The sequence below is a fragment of the Mytilus edulis genome, chromosome 13 (genome assembly GCF_963676685.1).
Source record: "Mytilus edulis chromosome 13, xbMytEdul2.2, whole genome shotgun sequence".
Classification (NCBI taxonomy): Eukaryota; Metazoa; Mollusca; class Bivalvia; order Mytilida; family Mytilidae; genus Mytilus; species Mytilus edulis.
In genome coordinates this window covers 32452047-32471966 of record NC_092356.1, presented here as the reverse complement: position 1 = coordinate 32471966, position 19920 = coordinate 32452047, and the positions used below count along the sequence as shown (strand labels likewise).

General features: G+C 32.6%; 1 protein-coding gene across 1 annotated transcript in view; it reads right to left on the bottom strand.

Moving 5' to 3' along the window:
- Window positions 1-19920, bottom strand: part of LOC139500246 (uncharacterized) — a 144982-nt gene that overhangs the window by 74634 nt on the left and 50428 nt on the right. The window contains exons 8-15 of the mRNA XM_071288986.1: window positions 16952-17174; window positions 15739-15906; window positions 14514-14868; window positions 13009-13330; window positions 11960-12080; window positions 9271-9495; window positions 3743-3946; window positions 777-1060 (exon numbers count right to left, since the gene is read on the bottom strand). Of these exons, the coding sequence (XP_071145087.1) occupies window positions 777-1060; window positions 3743-3946; window positions 9271-9495; window positions 11960-12080; window positions 13009-13330; window positions 14514-14868; window positions 15739-15906; window positions 16952-17174 (1902 nt within the window). The remainder of the gene's footprint in view (window positions 1-776; window positions 1061-3742; window positions 3947-9270; window positions 9496-11959; window positions 12081-13008; window positions 13331-14513; window positions 14869-15738; window positions 15907-16951; window positions 17175-19920) is intronic.

The window sequence follows — 19920 nt, the reverse complement described above, 5'->3', positions numbered from 1 at the left end:
AAATTACAAAAAAATGAGAATTGCTTAAGTACATAGTCCCCTATGAAGTCATTCTGTTCAGTGCAGTACTTAAGAAAAGTGTGATGAAATATTTGTTTGAAGAATAGAAGGACAACAGATGGAAAATGATTGCAATATTTCCTACACTTTTAGAGTTAGGAAATAAATATATATTGATATAAAAAACTTTTTACCACAAAAACATTTTTTATGTAAATGAAGGAAAGACAATTTAGGTTATATTTATAGAAGATCAAACAAAACTGCATGATCAGTCTTCAGTTACAAGTATATACTCACACCATTTTTCAGACATGAAAACAGCCCAATAAAATGAAGATTATGAAAAATATAAATATAAAAAAATCCAAAAATCTATTTTGCAGTAACTGAAAATGAAGGTTTAATTGAAAAAGAGAACATAAGACACCCATATACCGGTACTATCTGTCAACAGGAATGGCTGATACTGCATATCAAAAACAAAACTCGTCAGATTTTGTGTCAATGTTAACCTCCTAAAATATATTTGTTTCCTCTAAAGGTTTGGTTCATAAATGTACAATGGTCGGGTTGTTGTCTCTTTGACGCATTCCCCATTTCCATTCTCAATTTTAATGAGTATTATTTAATGCATTCAGCCTCTGGCTTAAGAGATATCATTTTCCTGACAAGGTTGTGTCACCAAATATATACAATGTGTATTCTTACATGCATTATATAGTAACAATTTTCTAACACCATCTCATCCCATGGTGTACAAAGTTTATACTTACATACAGTCAGCAGTAGGATTAGGTATCAGTCTCCTAATACGATCTGGTCCAAGAATATAATAGCTAAATGTGTCTGGATGTTTGACTAGACCACCAGTGATGATAGAATCTTTAACAACTACCTCCTTAACCCCTGGTACAGAACTGTCTATAGTAACACCATCAGAGCAAACTGGTTCTGAAGGGTTAAGGGCCCTATTATAGGCCACAACAGTGAAATAGTAGGTCCCGTCACCACTGACTGTGTGACTACCAAAAGTATTGTATGTCTCCACAAGCTGAAACTGAAAAATATTGTGACATTATTAGAATCATTACACTTAAATTACAAATGTATAAAAGTTACTATAGATGGCAATTATTTGCAGAATCATTTTGAGAACTCAGTTCAAATACTTGTAACTTGTGAGCAGGTACTAATGCTGGGTTCACACATTCACGATTTTTACTGCCGTCCTTGACAGGACAGTTCCAGATTAAAATTTGTCAAAAGTCTGATCAAGATCTTGTGAATTGTGGATGGAAATTCAAACTTTAATTAAAATTTGTAAAAAAAATAATTAAAACACGACAACAATCAGATGTTGTTCAGGAAGCGTCGATATTCAACTGTTTCCAAGCGAATTTATCCCAATAATCCCGTTCTAAATCCGCTTCTAATCCAATTTGTATCTTTCGCCTGGTAAAATTCGACAGAGTCTGTCACGACTGCGTCCCGATTCTACTGAATGTAATCGGACAGAGATCAGACAGTTATCCCTTTCGAAAACTGTCCGCATACTCGGGATGAACAGGTACTGTCAGAACGTAATCCTATCACGGTACGCTCTATCACATTGCAAACGGCTTTGTCTGGTCTCAGTCATATTGGATTCTGTAATTGTCCCGACTCTGACGTGGGTATCATTGACGAATTTCGAATTAATGACGGGACTGTTTCGGAACGGTTTCAGCAAAGTCAGTTCGCAATTGACAAGATCTGGATGCAATCCCGTTCCACAGGACACCGTCCAGAATACACAGAACATTGTTAGGAATTCGATCCGATACAGCAGAATCTGTCACGACATAGGCACAATTGTAATCCGACTAGACAAAATCGGCTGAGTTTCCCCAAATGTTACGGGACGCACCTAACTGTTGGCGTGCTTTGCCGAACTATTCGGACCCTTCCCAACCCGTAGGAATCTGTTACGAACTTAAACGACTGCGTTCAGACAATGATAGGACATTCCAGATAATTGAGGATAGTAATCCCACTTTTTCACTTTTTGTGTTGTATCGCTGTCTGATCTCAAACGGGAGCAATAATCGGCAATGTGTGAGTCCCACATAAGGTACTATTGGCAATTTCAACATCAAATGACTCATAGCATAATTCCAACAGCATCCTTACATGAACTTTTGCTTTATATGTCAAGATTTGTCCTAATTGTTGATTGAGCTAAAATTTTTACAACAATAAGATTAACTTGAGACTATATACAGCCTGCTTTTTCTGAAGACCTATAAGTTGACTGTCATTAATTTCCACTCATGATCCTTAGACAGATGAGTGTTATCTCCTTTTTATTGAACTTCTAGTTCTGGTGAGTATAATGCCTGTCAACACTTACAGGCGCGTAGCTCCCTATACGCCAACACGCAGTTGCGTGCACATCGATTTGGCATGCAAAATAAAATTGCAAAATAAACATTTATAAATTAAATGTTTAAAGGAAACACATATGTTGTCACTTTTTTAATTGATGAAATGTCATTAAATAACGGCATTTGGTTTCAAAATAGAAGTTCTATTGGAGATCATGACAAAATCGGACAGTATTACTTGTATCTCATTACAAGATTTGAATTTGTTATACTCAGTCTAAGACATGTAATTTCGGAGCACATTTTACAGAGTACGGTTTATCTAATTGGAATGAGATGTACCAATCGGCATTAGATTTATCAGAACCCTTCAATATCGTTGAAAATATGACATGACGATGTGTTCGACAGACTACCAGAGCCGATCACCCTGCAAACACGCCAAAACAGTATTGGAAAGTCTCGTTATAATTTGCGTTTATAGACCATATGATAATGGAACTGGAGAGTGTAGTCACGTCTGGTATTAACAGAAAATCGCTTCTTTGTACCGTATCTGCTTCTTCCTGTTGTAGGAAATATAACAAACTAACAAATATCAACATTGTCTGAGACATACGAAACTGACCTGGTATGTAGTTTTGACGAATTCAATTGGGAGGTTGCTCGATGGCGAATACGTATGTTGCATGGTTTATAACATATCGCAAGTGCTACCGTGGAGATCTATCAGTGTACTAGTCTGTTGAAATCAAATGTACGATCAACAATGCACAACTACTGGTTATCATCGCTAGCATTACTGCATATTCATCGGCGTTTCAGTGTAAATATTGACAAAGTAATAGAGAAGTTCGTTTCTGCCTAGACCCGAAGAGCAGATTTTGGACAATTTTGAGTAAATTCTGTATCAGAAAAATGTGTAGTTTATGTTTTCAATTAACCATGATTTACTCTATTCAGAAGCTTTATTAATAGTTTTACATTCATAAATTGTTAATAAGTCCTATCAGTACATGTAGCTCCTCTTTCAACTGTCCTATAACCGAAAACCGCAAAACAAAAATTCTGCGTAATAGGGTCCCAAAAATTTTTGGCGGTAGTTGCTTGAACATTGTTTCTTTCTAGCTACGCCCCTGACTTAATGCAGTTAAACCAAAAATAATAGCATATGTTGTGTAGAATTCCATCAGGTGTTGGGCATTCTGTACATTAAGGATCAGAACACATTAAATATTTTTTGTTTCTACAAATTATGTCGTAACAAAAGTTGGGCACTTTCATGGTCACTTTTGCACATGAATCATGTTTTTTGTTTCTAATATCCCTAACCCTGAATAAAAGTAGCAATGAACAAATGATTAAAAGGGACTCACATTTGAACCATCAAGAACAAAATCAGTCTTATCGGCACAGCTTGTATTAACAATATACTGGTAGAAAAAGACACCACTTTCTCTGTCAAAGAACTGGTCCCAGTAGGCATTTAGGTCCATTCCTTGTTGGTAGTCTATTTCTGGGTTTCCTTGTAGTCCATCATGGACAGCCCCAGAATGTGGTGGACTTACATCTATTGTTATCTAAAAATGAAAGTGATGGAAATCACTCATGGAAAGATTACAAGAGTAGTTTGAATAATTTCATATTAAGGTATGGTGGGTAAAATGAACATTAATAAAGCACTATTGCTGAAAATTGCATTAACAGCAGGTCTTTAGAAGGAAAAGTGATTTTCCAGTATGAGAATAAAACAAGCTCATTTAGTTAAATAATATGGGTCTCTTAATTTGCACAATTTTATTTAAACTGCAGTTTATATCTTATCCAAATAATGTTGCCTGTTCTGAACATGTTTTAAAAAACAAACAATTGCAAATCAAAAATTCTTCTATTAAATGTTACCAACTATCATTGTAAGACATAAAATCTAGACCAAAAGCTAAGAACTTTAAAGTGTCAACAAAAATATTCTAAATGTTGTTTTGGGGCATTTTGTAAGTTGAAACATAGGTTTTATGACATTGAAGATTAAAAGTTGTAGAGTGCTTTTTGATAACTTTTTAGAGTATTTTTCAACACAGGGCATTGAAAATGCACTTTTTCAATGTAAACAAATTTAAAACAAGAATGTGTCCAAAGTACACGGATGCCCCACTCCCACTATCATTTTCCATGTTCAATGGACCGTGAAATTGGATAAAAAATATAATTAGGCATTAAAATTAGAAAGATAAAATCATAGGGAACATGTGTACTAAGTTTCAAGTTGATTGGACTTCAACTTCATCAAAAACTACCTTGACCAAAAACTTTAACCTGAAACATGCACTTTCATTTTCTATGTTCAGTGGACCGTGAAATTAGGGTCAAAAGTTTAATTTGGCTTTAAAATTAGAAAGATCATATCATAAGGAACATGTGTACTAAGTTTCAAGTTGATTGGACTTCAACTTCATCAAAAACTACCTTGACCAAAAACTTTAACCTGAAGCGGGACAGACGGACGAATGAACGAACGGACGGACGAACAGATGGACGAACGGACGCACAGACCAGAAAACATAATGCCCCTCTACTATCGTAGGTGGGGCATAAAAAAAACTTATTTTATTAAAATGTGGATTCTTTCTTGATTGCAAAAATATATATTCACTTCTATTAAAAATTGTTGATTAATTACAGATGATTATTTGAAATTTATCAAGTAAATTATAGGCCTTACTTGAATAGCGAATAGCTTTTATATATTCATATTTATATTCATATTTCATTTTTTTTAAAGATCTTGTTTAAATCCATTAATCATTTATCTTTCAGACGTCATTTACAGAATCACTTTATGTATTGTAGATCAAAAGTAATAGGCAATAAACAAGTTGCTTTCTTTAAAAAAAGAAATGCAATCGTAAACCCAAATGCTTGTTTTGCATTATATATATATTAGATAATTGTTTAATAAAGATGTATTGTCTTATATTACTTTTGTTGTGCATAAGAATTAGAAACTGACATTGCCTGTTTAGTGGTTTAAATAATGTAATACCGGCTTCACACATCAACGTATAGATCCGACGTACGTCGGCCGAGGTAAAAAAAATCATGCACGCTACCAAAACGCTAGTAATTTTTATGCATTCAACCTGTCAATCATATCTGTATCGTGTGCACAACGAGCTTAAAGCGTGTATTGGGTGTGCGTAAAGCGTACCTTAGCGTTTCTCCTAGTCTTTCTACATTCCCAACTGCAGGTCTGTCTATATGTGAATGTTTGTCAATAAGTCTGTCACATTTGCCCGTCTGTTTACATGTTTACCAGTCCGTCTATGTCCACTGGTTCGTCTACATGTTCACTAGCTTTGAAATAGCTTTCGGTAAGTGCGATTATTTCAGTGATTTGTGTCTATTGTTTTTATGTAAGTGATTATTGTGCACCGTACCCATAATTTTAGGGACGCGAATTGCAACTGATATTTTACAGTTTTTTCTTGCGATGTGTTGTCCTTAAGGTTTGGTTCATTTGGGAGGGTTGGGTTTATGGCCACCACATTGTTTATGTGCCAATGTCCATTCTAAAGCCAGAAACATGTATTACACTGGTTGTTGTTCATAATTCATGTCGGTCAAGTTGTTTTCGTAAATTATTTTGTTATCAATAAGGCTGTTTAGTTTTGTTTGATTTTTGTTTTTTAATCTTAATGGTCGGGGCATTTAATAGCCGACTAAATAGTGTTTTTTTTTCATTTTTGGAGGCCGCTCGGTGGCCTTTAAAGACTTACTACCACGTCATTGTAACTCTGGTTGGTATTTGTATCATTAGTGCTGGACCATGGTCGATCCTATATGCACCTTTGAGGCAGGCGGGATATTTTTGTAGATCTTGTACAGCTCAAACTAATGTGAGTAGTTCCTGTACTTCTATGTCTAATCCCATGTTGCATGGTTGGAGAGGGTGTAATATCTTCTGTAGGTTTGATGAAGTTTGACCCGTATCGGACTTCTTTTCCTAAATGAAAGCTTTAAGGCGACGAGTATTTTTGTATGCAATGTGCCCTTAACGTGTCTAAAACTTATCTGTAGCGTTTTCAACGCTCGTGTAGCGTGTATATTATGTGCGTGCAGTTTACAGGTACATACGTTTGAAAAACGCTTGAGCTGAATGATTTTTTTTTATGTTCCATTAAAATTTTCCTGAAGTAAAAGCGTTCACCAAGCGTATACCTTTGCATTTCGACGTACTTCAAACTTATGGAACGCGTGTTTAAACGCTTGCGTAGAGTTCCTCTGGTGAGCAACTAAGTTACGCATACGATGATACGGACTTTGTTAATTTTCTTTTTTGACTGATTGTTTTACATTGTCATTTCGGGGCCTTTTATAGCCGACTATGCGGTACGTGCTTTGCCTGTTGTTGAAGGCCGTACGGTGACCCATAGTTTGTATTTCTGTGTTATTTTGGTTTCTTGTAGATAGTTGTCTCATTGACACCAAACCCGATATCTTCTTTTTTTATATTCGATATCTTATCGCCGACCTGGTTAAGTCTGCCAAAAATGCATGCATGATCCATTTTTAGGTTATCAGTCGTAATTAAAGTGGCACATTTAATTCGTTGTTTCATTGCTTGAAGTATCATTTCTTACATCTGCATGGTCAAATGTGTATTTTTTTAAAATAAATTTTAGATTTAGATTTCAGTCACGGTTATTTTTTCCCCCTTCATATTGAATATCTATACTTATCAGTCGCATTTTAATGACGAAAAGGAGGTTATTAAAAAAAGTAAATAATGTTGCAATATTTAAACAAAGAAAATAACTTTAAATTTGCAATATTAATGAAAATAAATACGGACATAACTTTCATAATTAATTTTAACGTTATTTTCAATAAACGATTTTTTTTTTAAATCCTCATTTTTACACCTATTTGAGGCACGTATTTATGATTATAGTTCCATGTCCTTGGTCTATCCTAGACGTAAAATTTCAAAAAGTGCTAATACTTTTTTTAAAGATATTATTTTTAATTGTTCTCGTTCAAAATATTTCATTTTTTCATATTCAATATCTATTTAATTTTATTTTTAATAACCATTTTTTTTTTATTAAAGTTGCAATATTTAACCAAAAAAAATAACTGTAATTTAATCATATGCAAGAAAGACTTCCCTTTAATTTCAGTATAAAAAAATAAATAGCTTGCTTTTTACAACATGTACATCTTCACTAAACGTAAAATCTAAAATAAAATGCTACTAAAACTCTTTCTAAAGATTTTATCTTTAATTATTCTCGTTCAGAATATAAAGCGCATTGTTTACATGAAATCTTATCTCATATCTAAACACAGCTGGTTACATCGTTTGACTAATTAAAATACTACGCATGTAGGTTAATATTAGCAGCTTGTAATCGTGTGCAAGAAAATATTATATCATAATAAATTTCAGATCATACGTAAAATATCTCTATAGCAACTTAAGATGCTAATGCATAATCAACAGATTAGTAAGCTATTGCGCATGCCTTTGAAAGGTGGTCATAGCTATTGCGCATGTATTTGAAAGGTGGTCATAGAAAGACCAGAAGTGTTCCGACTAACATCCGGTGTTCCGAAAGACTACATCACTCGTCCAATATATACTGCGTAAACCCTCAGGGGTTTACGCAATAAATCTATCATCCTTATATATCAAACATCTAATATATACATTTGTGTATTTAATTATGAGGTCAAATATTTGTATATTGAGATGTATATTGATTTCTGTATAAATATGTAAGACTGAGGTTGATAAGTAATGTCGTCAATTTGATGGACAGTTTAGGAGATGGGGCATTGTAATTAAAGGTCCACCTTGTCTCTGATTGTTTGGTGATAATGACAGTTGTCAAACATTATAGTATTGTATCAATACCCAATTACCTAATCAAAATTTTTACAAAAATGCCTGCACATCAACACACCTTCATTAAATACATTCTTGAATGAACTGCTCCAAAAATATACCAATTTTTTTATGTGTATTATGTGCACATACATGAGAACTATATGGAACTATATTTCAGTGTGAATGCATTTAGTAGTCGTGTTGTTAGGGAGGCCAGTGCCTTAGTAAAGATTTAGAACAATTTCTAATCTTTCCAAAAACATATCGTTGGTGTTTTAAAAAGGTAAGTAATAGAGACATATACTAGTGGATTCATTAATATTTGTTGAATGCTAATATTCATGGATTTCGTGGAAACAGGAGAACCAAGTATTTAAATAATCAACGAATTACATTTTTTCTATATTTATGTATGCAGACTTTGCCATAACCATGAAATTAGATATCCACGAAAATGCAAGTTTTCCTCAATCCACGAAAAATTGGTATCCACGAAAATAAATGAATCCACAGTATCAGTTAAAATAGTACCATTCCAGTAATTAGGTGTTTTCTCAATAAAATCAAAAGGGGAGGTCAGATTATCAATAAGTCAGCAATCCAATAAAACAACTATATAAAATATACACTTCTTCACATGTACAAATTTCAGACAATGATAGGGAAATGTTACACACAAACAAAACTAAAACTTAACAAACATCAAAATGAACAGTGGTCAAATGAAATAAATATAAATATTTCGGCCACACTTTCAACAATACCTCTTCTTAATTCATTTCATCCTTTTTATAAAAAGAGATCAAATTGGTACATACTAAAACTAAAAACCTTCAATGATCACAACATATATGAATTTGACATTATAATTAAAACAATATTGACATTTTATACTTTTCTTATAACCAATTATTTAGCCAAATGCTTAGTTTCAATCCTGTCTATCTTTTTATTGATTTTTTTAAGATTCTAGCTGGTATGCCACCATGATGCAACATTTGCCCAGAAACCTACCTTTCTGGTAAGAACAGTGGTAAGATTAGCAATACTAGTAACAGTTATCTCTATGAAATAATCATATTCATGTGTTCCGCTATCTCTATTTGCTATTAGTCCTCCATGTTCTTTTATTTCAGGTTTAATTTGGAAGTGACGATGGAAACATCCATGGAATGGTGTACAGTAGCAGTTGGCTCCCCTAGGATATTGACTGTATTTATCTTCACAGTGTGATAGATTCTGTAAAAGAAAACTTTTGCAACTGTAACATTAACAGTATCTTGAAATAACCCACCTCCCCAAAAACTTGAGAACAAAATATTTTAATTATGTGTTGAATTATTTGACTTTGTTTTGCATTAACCCCTTAAGCCTTTCTAGTCCACTTTGTGGTCATTTATTTTGCAATTTTCAAACTTAAACTTGATGAAGAAAAGATCCAAGATATACATATTTGTGACAATTTATATTTGCATTAATTTTCCACCTGCTCAAGTTTAGAAAAAATTGCTGGCAAAAAAAAGTTGGTCTACACCTTGCCAAACCACTTATCTATAAACCCAACATTTAACAATAAATAGGCAGGATCTGAAATTTTATGCAACACAGCCAATAAAACCATAAGAGATATATGCATCACTGAGGTAGCAAACCCTCAAGACACAAACAATTAGTATATGTATTAGTGTTGTCAACGGTTAACCAGTTAACCGTAGGAAGGACCGAATATCGAATACCAAAAACGCTAACCGGTTAACAAGACTTAATTTTTTCAATTTTAATAGATTTTATATAAATGTGTATTGAAATCAGTGAATAATTTAATTCTATTTAAAAATTATCGTCGTTGTAATTATTTTGACAGATCAATTGTCCAGTATATTGATAGCTATTGTTAATAAAAAATATTAACAACATAAAATTAATTAGAACTTTAATAGAAAACCTGTCAATCAGCCCGGGGGAAGATCAAAAGTAAACATAACTAATGTACATGGTTTTTTTAAACAATCATTTTATGACTGAATTTTACGATTTACTTCAGTATTTTATTTTTGGTCTAATATTGTGTATACCTCATCCTAATGTACATCCTCCATCATGCTAGGCTTTGTCATACTCTTAATGAAATGTCAATTCAAAAATTGTGAAATGCATTTCAACATGAATGTAATTAATGTATACTTGATAGTACGAGTAACATATTTGATCACAATCCACATTATTTTCTGTGACATAGTTTTCAATTTGACGAGATCAAGAAAGTTTTTTGTTTTTTAATCTGAAGTTATTACAAATGCCATAGTAAATACGGTGTGTTGGATCATTTAAAGTCAAAATTCACCAGGAATCTCCAAAGACAAGCCTTATAATGCCAAAAGACAATCTTCAATTCATCGTATTAAAAAAAACGAACACTTGTAGAGTATAATAGATAAGGATTTCAAACATCAACTTAAACTACCGGTTAACCAGTTAATCGGTCTAATGATTATCTGTGTAACCGGTTAGACAAAACTGTACGATTTGACAACACTAATATATATAATAAAGGTTGATATTTTTTATTAACTGGGATGCAAATTAAGATGAGCATGTCATTTCTATGATTTGTAGTTGCTGGGAAAAATTAATCAGACATGTGTTGGAATACAGACAGACCCACAGATGGACAAAGGTCAACTAGAAAATCTCTATTCTTTGTAGGGGGAGAAATATAGATTCCTACACTGCAACAAGTGTATTACAATATTTCTCCACTCGAGACAGTTAAATTTTATTATTTAAAGCGCAAGGCTTGACGAGCTCTTTAAATAACTAAAATTAAACTGTCGAGAGTGGAGACATATCGTAATACACGAGTTATAGTGTAGGAATCTGTTTCTCTAATGATTTTATCCTTCTTTTTCAAAGTTTTTCAGAAACTTGTGTTCTTTATATGCGACGTCATCAGGCATGGTCGCCTTCTTTCATGACGTCACAATAGGAAAATTCAGAAAAAAAAAACAACATTTAGACGTCATAATCAAATTTCGACTAATCATTTGCAGAGAACAGATTTTTCACTAGTGAGGAGAAAGATTTTTCTCACACCGGTCAGGAAATGTGAAAATAGCACAAAAATTAGAGAAGGTATAATAAACCCAAAAAAAATCTAGGGTCAATACACAGTTATAGAAATATGCCCATACTAAGTGTACAGACTATTTTTTTAAAGCACAAAACTCTAAGATAAAATTAAAAACAACTTTCACATCAATACTGTTAATGGTTGGTAATTAGAGTTGAGGCCACCCCTATTTCCTAATGATGAGTGAGGGCAAACTTATAAACACTTGGGTCAATTTGTAAGAAAGAAATATCCAAAACTAGACCACTTGTCATAGAGAAATGAGGATTTAAAATTCATACATAACTTTTTGTGTCCACCATATAAAAAATATCTCCATAAAATATGTAGGTTGGAATTATTATCTGTGTCAAAACCATCTTATAAAAGTTCCTGTATGTTTGGCATTAGAAAAACATTAATTAAGAACATTTCAAAGAAGAAAATCTATGATAAAGTAAATTTTGCTTAAATGTTAGAATTCCATCATTGTTGAAGATTATCCATTAACCATCTAATGAAAAACAGCAAAAACTCCAATGTTCCTTTCTGAACATATCATAATTTTCAGAATATTTTCAGCTTATTACTCACTTTAGCATGTCCCTGGGCTATGACATCTTCATGTCCATGGAGAACATCAGTCATACTATCATATAATCTCCATAATACAGAGTCTAATCCACTGTGAATATCATATGCCTCCCATTCTATCCTGTAGAAATGATATATATAGATGTATAACAAAGCAGGTATATCAAGATTGATTGTTGGTGTTAAACATCACTTTCAGCACTATAGGCTATATTGTAGTGACCAGGTTTTTTTTGGGGTGTTGGAAGCCAAAGTACATGTAGAGATTCTCAAAACCTCTGACCATTGGCAGGAAAACTAGGACTCTTTTCTTAATTGTCAATAAAGATCAGGGGTAGGTTATAGAGAGAAGGGTGTGTTTTTCCAATCCAGCTGGAGCTTGTTGTTTTTAACTTACATTTTGGTCTTACTGGTAATTGTAAGTTTTCTGATACATATAGGTTTACCTGGGGACTTTTTTTGCTTAACTTTAAACATATTTGCTGGTCATATACCACTACTTTGTACATAAAAGTATATGTGAGGTATAGCAAAGTGAGATGACAACCAAACAACTCAATCAAAAAAGACACATATATAGATCAGCATACAGATTTGAATGAAAGACGAGCATCCTTTAATACCATATGTGTCATGTCTGAAACTTAAATTACCATAATGCAGAATTTAATCAAACCCTACCAAAGATATGCCATATATTGTTAGCCCACTTCCTAGAGCTGGATTTCGTGCTGTGTTGAAGACCCATTGGTGGCCTTCTCCTTTTTTTGGCTCTATGGTCCAGTTGTTGTATCTTTGACACATTCCCCATTTCCATTCTCAATTTTATAATATATCTAAAGATACCCTTTGACAAGAATTCTTACTTTGGACAGACAATCTGATATGTGTTGGGGTTTCTCAGAGCCCCCTTTTTGGCCCTTTTTATTTATATAAGCAACTGTTTTCCAGAACAGATTGCAAATAGAAACATTATGATAAGTGCAGAAATACATAATCTTACACAAAGCTTGTCCAAAGGTTATAAGAGGTCACAAAATTTTACTTACGTCATCTTTGTAAAATCCTCTAGACTATGCACACTAATATTTAATCTGTCCCCTTTCGTCATCCATAAATTTTCAATAATGGGAGGTGTGGCATCTCTGTACACCTTAATGGTTTCTTCATTAGTTTTGTCCAGTACATCCACAGCTTTAACTGTAGCTGTCAAACGGTCTCCATCAGCCCAGTCTAATGTCAGGACATCATACTGATTATTTATATCAGAAACAGAGGTGAAAGGTTGTGAATCCTTCAAGCTTCGTTTTTTTCTTAAGGGTATGGTATCAACACTGTCAACTTCATATGATACTTGAAAATCAACAATAGCTAAAAAAAAAATTGTATCAGCACATTGAACCTGGATGTTCAGCATATTTTACATACATACATAACACCCAATATCAAGCATTAAAATATTAATGTAACAAAACAGTTGTTAATTTCTAGGTCATTTGGTCTCTTATATATGGAGAGTTGTCTCATTGGCAATCAAATGACACAGAAATTAACAACTATAGGTCACTGTATGGCCTTCAACAAAGCCCATACCGCATAGTCAGCTATAAAAGGCCCCGAAATGACAATGTAAAACCATTCAACAATTTGCTGCTTATGTCTTCTTGGTACATATACCTTGTGAACATGTTATTAATCTGCCTGACTGTGTCAGTCTAGTTCAAAGAAGGGTCTATCTATATTCATATCATATTTTCATGTTCTAAACCTGAATATATTAATTAATTGTTGTTTTTACTCTGATATCAGACATGAATTATATGCCAAAGCCTGTCTTTTAAATGTTGATTTTGAGTATTTATGCGATATTGAAAAAAATCGTTATCTTATGTGTAATGAGAATATGGTTCCTCTTTTAGCTAGTTCTCTTTATCATATGTTTTATCGACGAAAGCATGTCATCTAGAAATTATATATGTTTTTTAATTTTTTTTTTATTTACGAAATACTTTTTAAATGTAACAAAGCTGTCCTTTTATGTATGTATTAGATGTTTGTTTTAATGATAGTGTCTCATAAGTCGATTTCGGCTGGCATCCTTTTACTTAAATGTTAGGATCTTATGACTTTATGTGTATATATATATATATTGATATTGTAATGGATGGTGACACTTTAATAAAATAAACTTATTGATAATAAATTTAATTTGCCACTGGACATTAAATAGCCATCCACCCATCCATCTCATCCTACTTCCTATAAAAGGAACTTTTCATTCTGGTCAACCCACATTGCAACATGACAATTGTACAATCTGATAATTGTTCACTCATCCTGATTCATAAAATATTTGCTGTCAGATATTTAATAATAATTAATTAGTTCAAAATCAAGAAAATAGCTATAGTATACTACCATACTGGCTATACTGCTTTTTACAAGTTTATATATTTGGGAATTTGTATTGTTATTTTTTAATCACAAAATTGCTAAAGAAACTTTTCTTTTTCTTTTTAGAATACATTTTTTGTCTTATAATGTACCAACTTACCATTCACATTTTTTATTCTCACATTTTTCCTGTCTCCATACAAATCCTCATAAATGTCAGAGCCCTTTGGAGCATATGTTTGTACAGGATTTAACCATTTTTTATTGTTATGTTGAACATTTATAAATCGATCTTTCCAATCAATCTTGACCTGCTTTGTATCTATAGTAATCCAATTATATGATGTATTTTTTGAAGCAGTGGAACAGTGTGTTTGTGGTTTGTTTTCTTGTATTTCCACTTTTGACTGATTATCATATAGGAAAAGATTTCTTCCTAATTTATAATTTCCAGCTTTATCAAAAGCAACTAAATGTAAAGAATACATCCCAGCTACAGTCAAACGCAAAGATCCCTAAAATATATGAAACAATTTTAAGAATAAATTTATTGCAATGAATATATCCCAGAATTGGTAAAAACTCAATTCAATCCAACCTCAATGAATACTTGCGTTTCATCAGAAGGAATAGACAAATTATACATTTATATAATTTATTTCAGCCCAAAAGTTATTGGAGTGCAGATAAGCTTCTGCAGCTGGAAAAGATTGATAATTTTTAGTTGATGCAAACTTGAGTTATAGAAAGGAAACGATTTGTAAAGGGACATAACTCTAAAACAAAATTTTCGCTTAATCTAAGTATTGTGGTATAATCATTGTGTATAAGATTCATAACGTTTTAGGCATACTTAAGTTGGAGTACAGAAACGAAAATCTCACCATTTATTCTATTTGTGAATGGGTAAAATTGATGCCAACAAAATTCAAAGTTGATCTGGGTTTTGTGGTAATATATATATATATAAGCATTGTATACAAGTTTCATAACATTTTTGTTGAGACAAACTTTTCTGAATTTTGATGATTCAAAAATGGATGCCTTCATATTTTGTAACTTATATATGGATACTTGATGCCCCTGCATGCTGTCACTGCTATCAGTTATTAGCATGCCAAAGTCTCCTATCATCGACTTTGCCAAGGTGATACAAAAACTTGTACTGTGAATTCAGTTTAATGAGGGGGATATCATTTTTTTGTAGATTTCAAGGCTAAAGGTAAACCATTTTAATGTATGTTCAATGAAGAATCAATTCTCTTTAGACAATTTAGGTTATCTGCAAAATCAAGTATCCATAAATACACATTTTTTCCTAAATCAAGTCAAGTTTGTCCTGCACATCAAAATAAGTGAATCCATAGTATATATATGTAGCTTACAGAGGATTCAGTAACTGGTACACTGTGTTTTAACACTGAAATTCTACCATCAACCAAGACTGCATCATCATTCACTCCATTGGCTTCAAGATAATACAGGTCATATTCATAATGATCTAGTCCTGCTAAATCATCTGACCATCCTCCCCAGGAAAAACTCAGATCAGGCTTCAACAGATAAAAAATATATAGATTGATTTTGTCTGTAAAGAAATTGTCAGTATGCAACAAAGTTAAAAAACAAACTTTTACATTTCAAATGTCTTGTTTAGGGGGACTACATCTGATATTCTGTCGGGATTTGACTTTGTTAAGTTTTGGGATTTCCTTCACTAATCCATTCTTTTGGACATAAGCAAATTCTACTGAATAGAATAATTATTTATGGAAATTAGAAAATGCAACATGTGGGGCAGGATCTGCTTACCCTACTGGAAAAATCTGAAATTTTTGTTTTGTTTGTGTTGCTCTGTCTTTAGTTTTTAGCCTTGTGTTTGACCTAATTTTTTACATATATAGCTACCATTTTTGATTTATATCCATGTGATCCTAAAATTGGAGAGAAGCTTTTTGTGTATTCAAATTACATGTTCCAATGCTAAAAAATGAAACACACTGAGAGCCAGAGCAAGACACATTAACTGTAAGTATAAATTTATCATAGACATTTATGAAAAAAATAATTTCATTTGGTCAGCAAACAGACAATAAAGCTTGTTAAAAAGTATTTAAAGAAGCCGTAGACAATCTTGTTTTAAATGGTGCCTACTGGAAATAAATTATATCTGACAGCTTATTTTGATTTTACAGTGATAAAATGTCAGGTATAATAGCAATGCAGCCAACATTTTCCTCTTTCAATCAAGTTACTTATTAAATCAAAGCACTGTAAGCGCTATTATGCAGTTAATCAATAACATGATGAAAACTGTGGCAGTGTTGCTTTAATTGTTTGTTATATCTCATGTTTTAGACTTTTTTGTACATGTGCTGTACTGATTTCCACTATCCTACTCATTTTTTTCTAACAACACATCATTTGTGTTTAAACGTTTATTATTTATTTTTAAATTACTTTAAAATATGTAGCCTTTCAATGATTGAATGTCTGAGAAGATGTATGTACACTGTGTCCCAGGTAAGATAATTATTACAAAGGGAATAATAAATGTGAACATGTCCTAAAAAAAAATATAACATAATCGGTACTTACATTTTCAGTAACATCTTCTGAAAGTTCTAGAAATGGAGTACATGATACTCCTGATAATTTAGAACAATGGTCTGGGTTCTTTAAATCCCAGTGAAACTCAAAACGCCTTGTAAGGGTTTTTCCAGAATAGTAATAAGTACTTTTATCAGAATCATGGGGCTTTATATCCCGGTTAGCCACAATTACAGATCCTCCATTAGTAGATGAAAATTCAGCAACTACTCTGGAAAAATTATTTATTTGTAAAAGAAAATGAAATGAGAAATGCAAATACTTATAAAACTTCATACATGTATCAAATACCAATGACTTATCATAAGTGGTTTAAAGTTTCAAATAGCCTAAACACAAACTTTAAGATGTAAACTATGTAAAAGCCAAACAATATCTATGAAAATGAGACTTGCTAATCAATGCTAATACATCTGCAAATGAAATATCATTGACCTTCCACTAATAGTTCCCCATAAACTGACCTTATCACAAATTAATACAGTCATGTAAACTAAGCATTTTTTTTTTTGTTGTAAAGAAAATAGACTTTGACTGAGGGGTGGCACCAAATCATATCCATATATAGACATGAGATGTGCCAATGGTAATACAGCTGATTACCAAACATCATTAACCTTTTGCTAGTGGTTTCCTGTGAACTTGACCAAACCACAAATTAATACTAGTACATTTTTTTCGTCATTGACTTATCAAAAGTGGTTCCCAGTTTAAACTAACCTAAACACAACCTTTAAAGCCAAACAATATCCATGTTAATGAGATGTGCTAATGATTATAAATAATTCATACATCTGCAGAGGAAATATCATTGATCTACTACTTATAGTTTCCCTTAAACTTTACCTGTATCTACAGATCAAAGAAAGATAGAATTCAAGAAATAAACCTTTGCACTAAATCATCATTTCAATCAGACACTATTACTTGAAAACCAACTCATTTTGGTTTAAGTACCTAAGAATCAGGCAAGACTCAATACATAACCATCTTGGATTTTCTTTATAATTACAAGTATCAAGTGGATGTTACTATAATACTTCAAAATGCATTCAAATAGAGGTCATAATTATGGTTGCTATGTAAACGGAGGTTGTTAAAACTTGCACAAAAAATCTCAAATCTAATGCAAAAAAAGTGTTTTTTGCGTTTTGTGGTGAAAGTAGACAAAATACAGAAAATGTAATAGAACATTATATGGTAATTTCTTATTATGGTACAACAGAAGTATAAATTACGTATCTCAATTCAATTGAAAAAAAAAAACAAGAGTGCACACGCTGAAATTTCTCGCCTTCTTTACTAATCATTGATATTAGGTTGATAGTCCTAAATATAAAGTTTTATTACGACTGTAACATAAACTTAACCAAGAAAACTAAACATTGACCAAAGAACCATGAAAATGAGGTCAAGGTCAGATGAACCATGCCAGGCAGGCATGTACAACTAACAATTCTGCCATACAACAAATATAGTTGATCTATTGCTTATAGTTTAAGAAAAACAGACCAAAACACAAAAACTTAACACTGAGCAATGAACCGTGAAAATGAGGTCAAGGTCAAATAAAACTTGCGCAACTGACAAATAGATCATAAAACATTACCATAAACCAAATATAGTTTATAGTTGACCTATTGCAATTAGTATTAGAAAAAAAGACCAAAACTCAAAAACTTAACTTTGACCACTGAACCATGAAAATGAGGTCAAGGTCAGATGGCACCTACCAGCTAGACATGAACACCTTTCAATCATTCCATACACCAAATATAGTAGACCTATTGCATACAGTATAAGAAAAACTGACCAAACCACAAAAAATTAACTAAACCACTGAACCATGAAAATGAAGTCAAGGTCAGATAACACCAGCCAGTTGGACATGTACACCTTACAGTCCTTCCATACACCGAATATACTAGACCTATTGCTTTTAGTATCTGAGATATGGACTTGACCACCAAAAGTTAACCTTGTTCACTGATCCATGAAATGAGGTCGAGGTCAAGTAAAAACTGTCTGACACACATGAGGACCTTGCAAGGTACGCACATACCAAATATAGTTATTCTATTACTTATAATAAGAGAGAATTTAACATTACAACTAACATCTTAACTTTTTTTTCAAGTAGTCACTGAACCATGAAAATGAGGTCAAGGACATTGGACAGGTGACTGACTGAAACTTCATAACATGAGGCATCCATATACAAAGTATGAAGCATCCCGGTCTTCAACCTTCTTAAATATAAAGCTTTTAAGAAGTTAGCTAACACCGCCGCCGCTGGATCACTATCACTATGTCGAGCTTTCTGCAACAAAAGTTGCAGGCTAGACAAAAATTACCAAAAAAAATGACATTTTTGGGACATTATATGTTCTCCAATCTATAAAAAAAAAAAAAATTAAAGGCATTTAGGTGTTCTAATAATTAACAAGACCAGACAGATCCAATTAAAACTGCATTTCTATCATAAAATATGACAGTTGTATTACCTTTTAAAGAAGAAACAAAATCTGCTTTTTGTCGAGCTTCGACTTTAGTCGAAAAAGCGAGTCTAAGCGATCCTACATTCTGTTGGCGTCTGCGTCGTTTGCAACGTCAACAAATATTCACTCTGTGGCTAAAGTTTTTGAAATTTTAATAACTTTCTTAAACTATCCTGGATTTCTACCAAACCTGGACAGAAACTTGTTTATGATCATAAGATAGTATCCAGAGGTAAATTTTGTAAAAATAAAATTCCATTTTTCTGTATTTTACTTATAAATGGACTTAGTTTTTCTGCGGGGAAACATTACATTCACTCTGTGGTTAACATGGTTAAAGTTTTTAAAATTTTAATAACTTTCTTAAACTATCCTGGGTTTGTACCGAACTTGGACAGAAGCTTGTTTATGATCATAAGATAGTATCCAGAAGAAAATTTTGTAAAAAAATAAATCCAT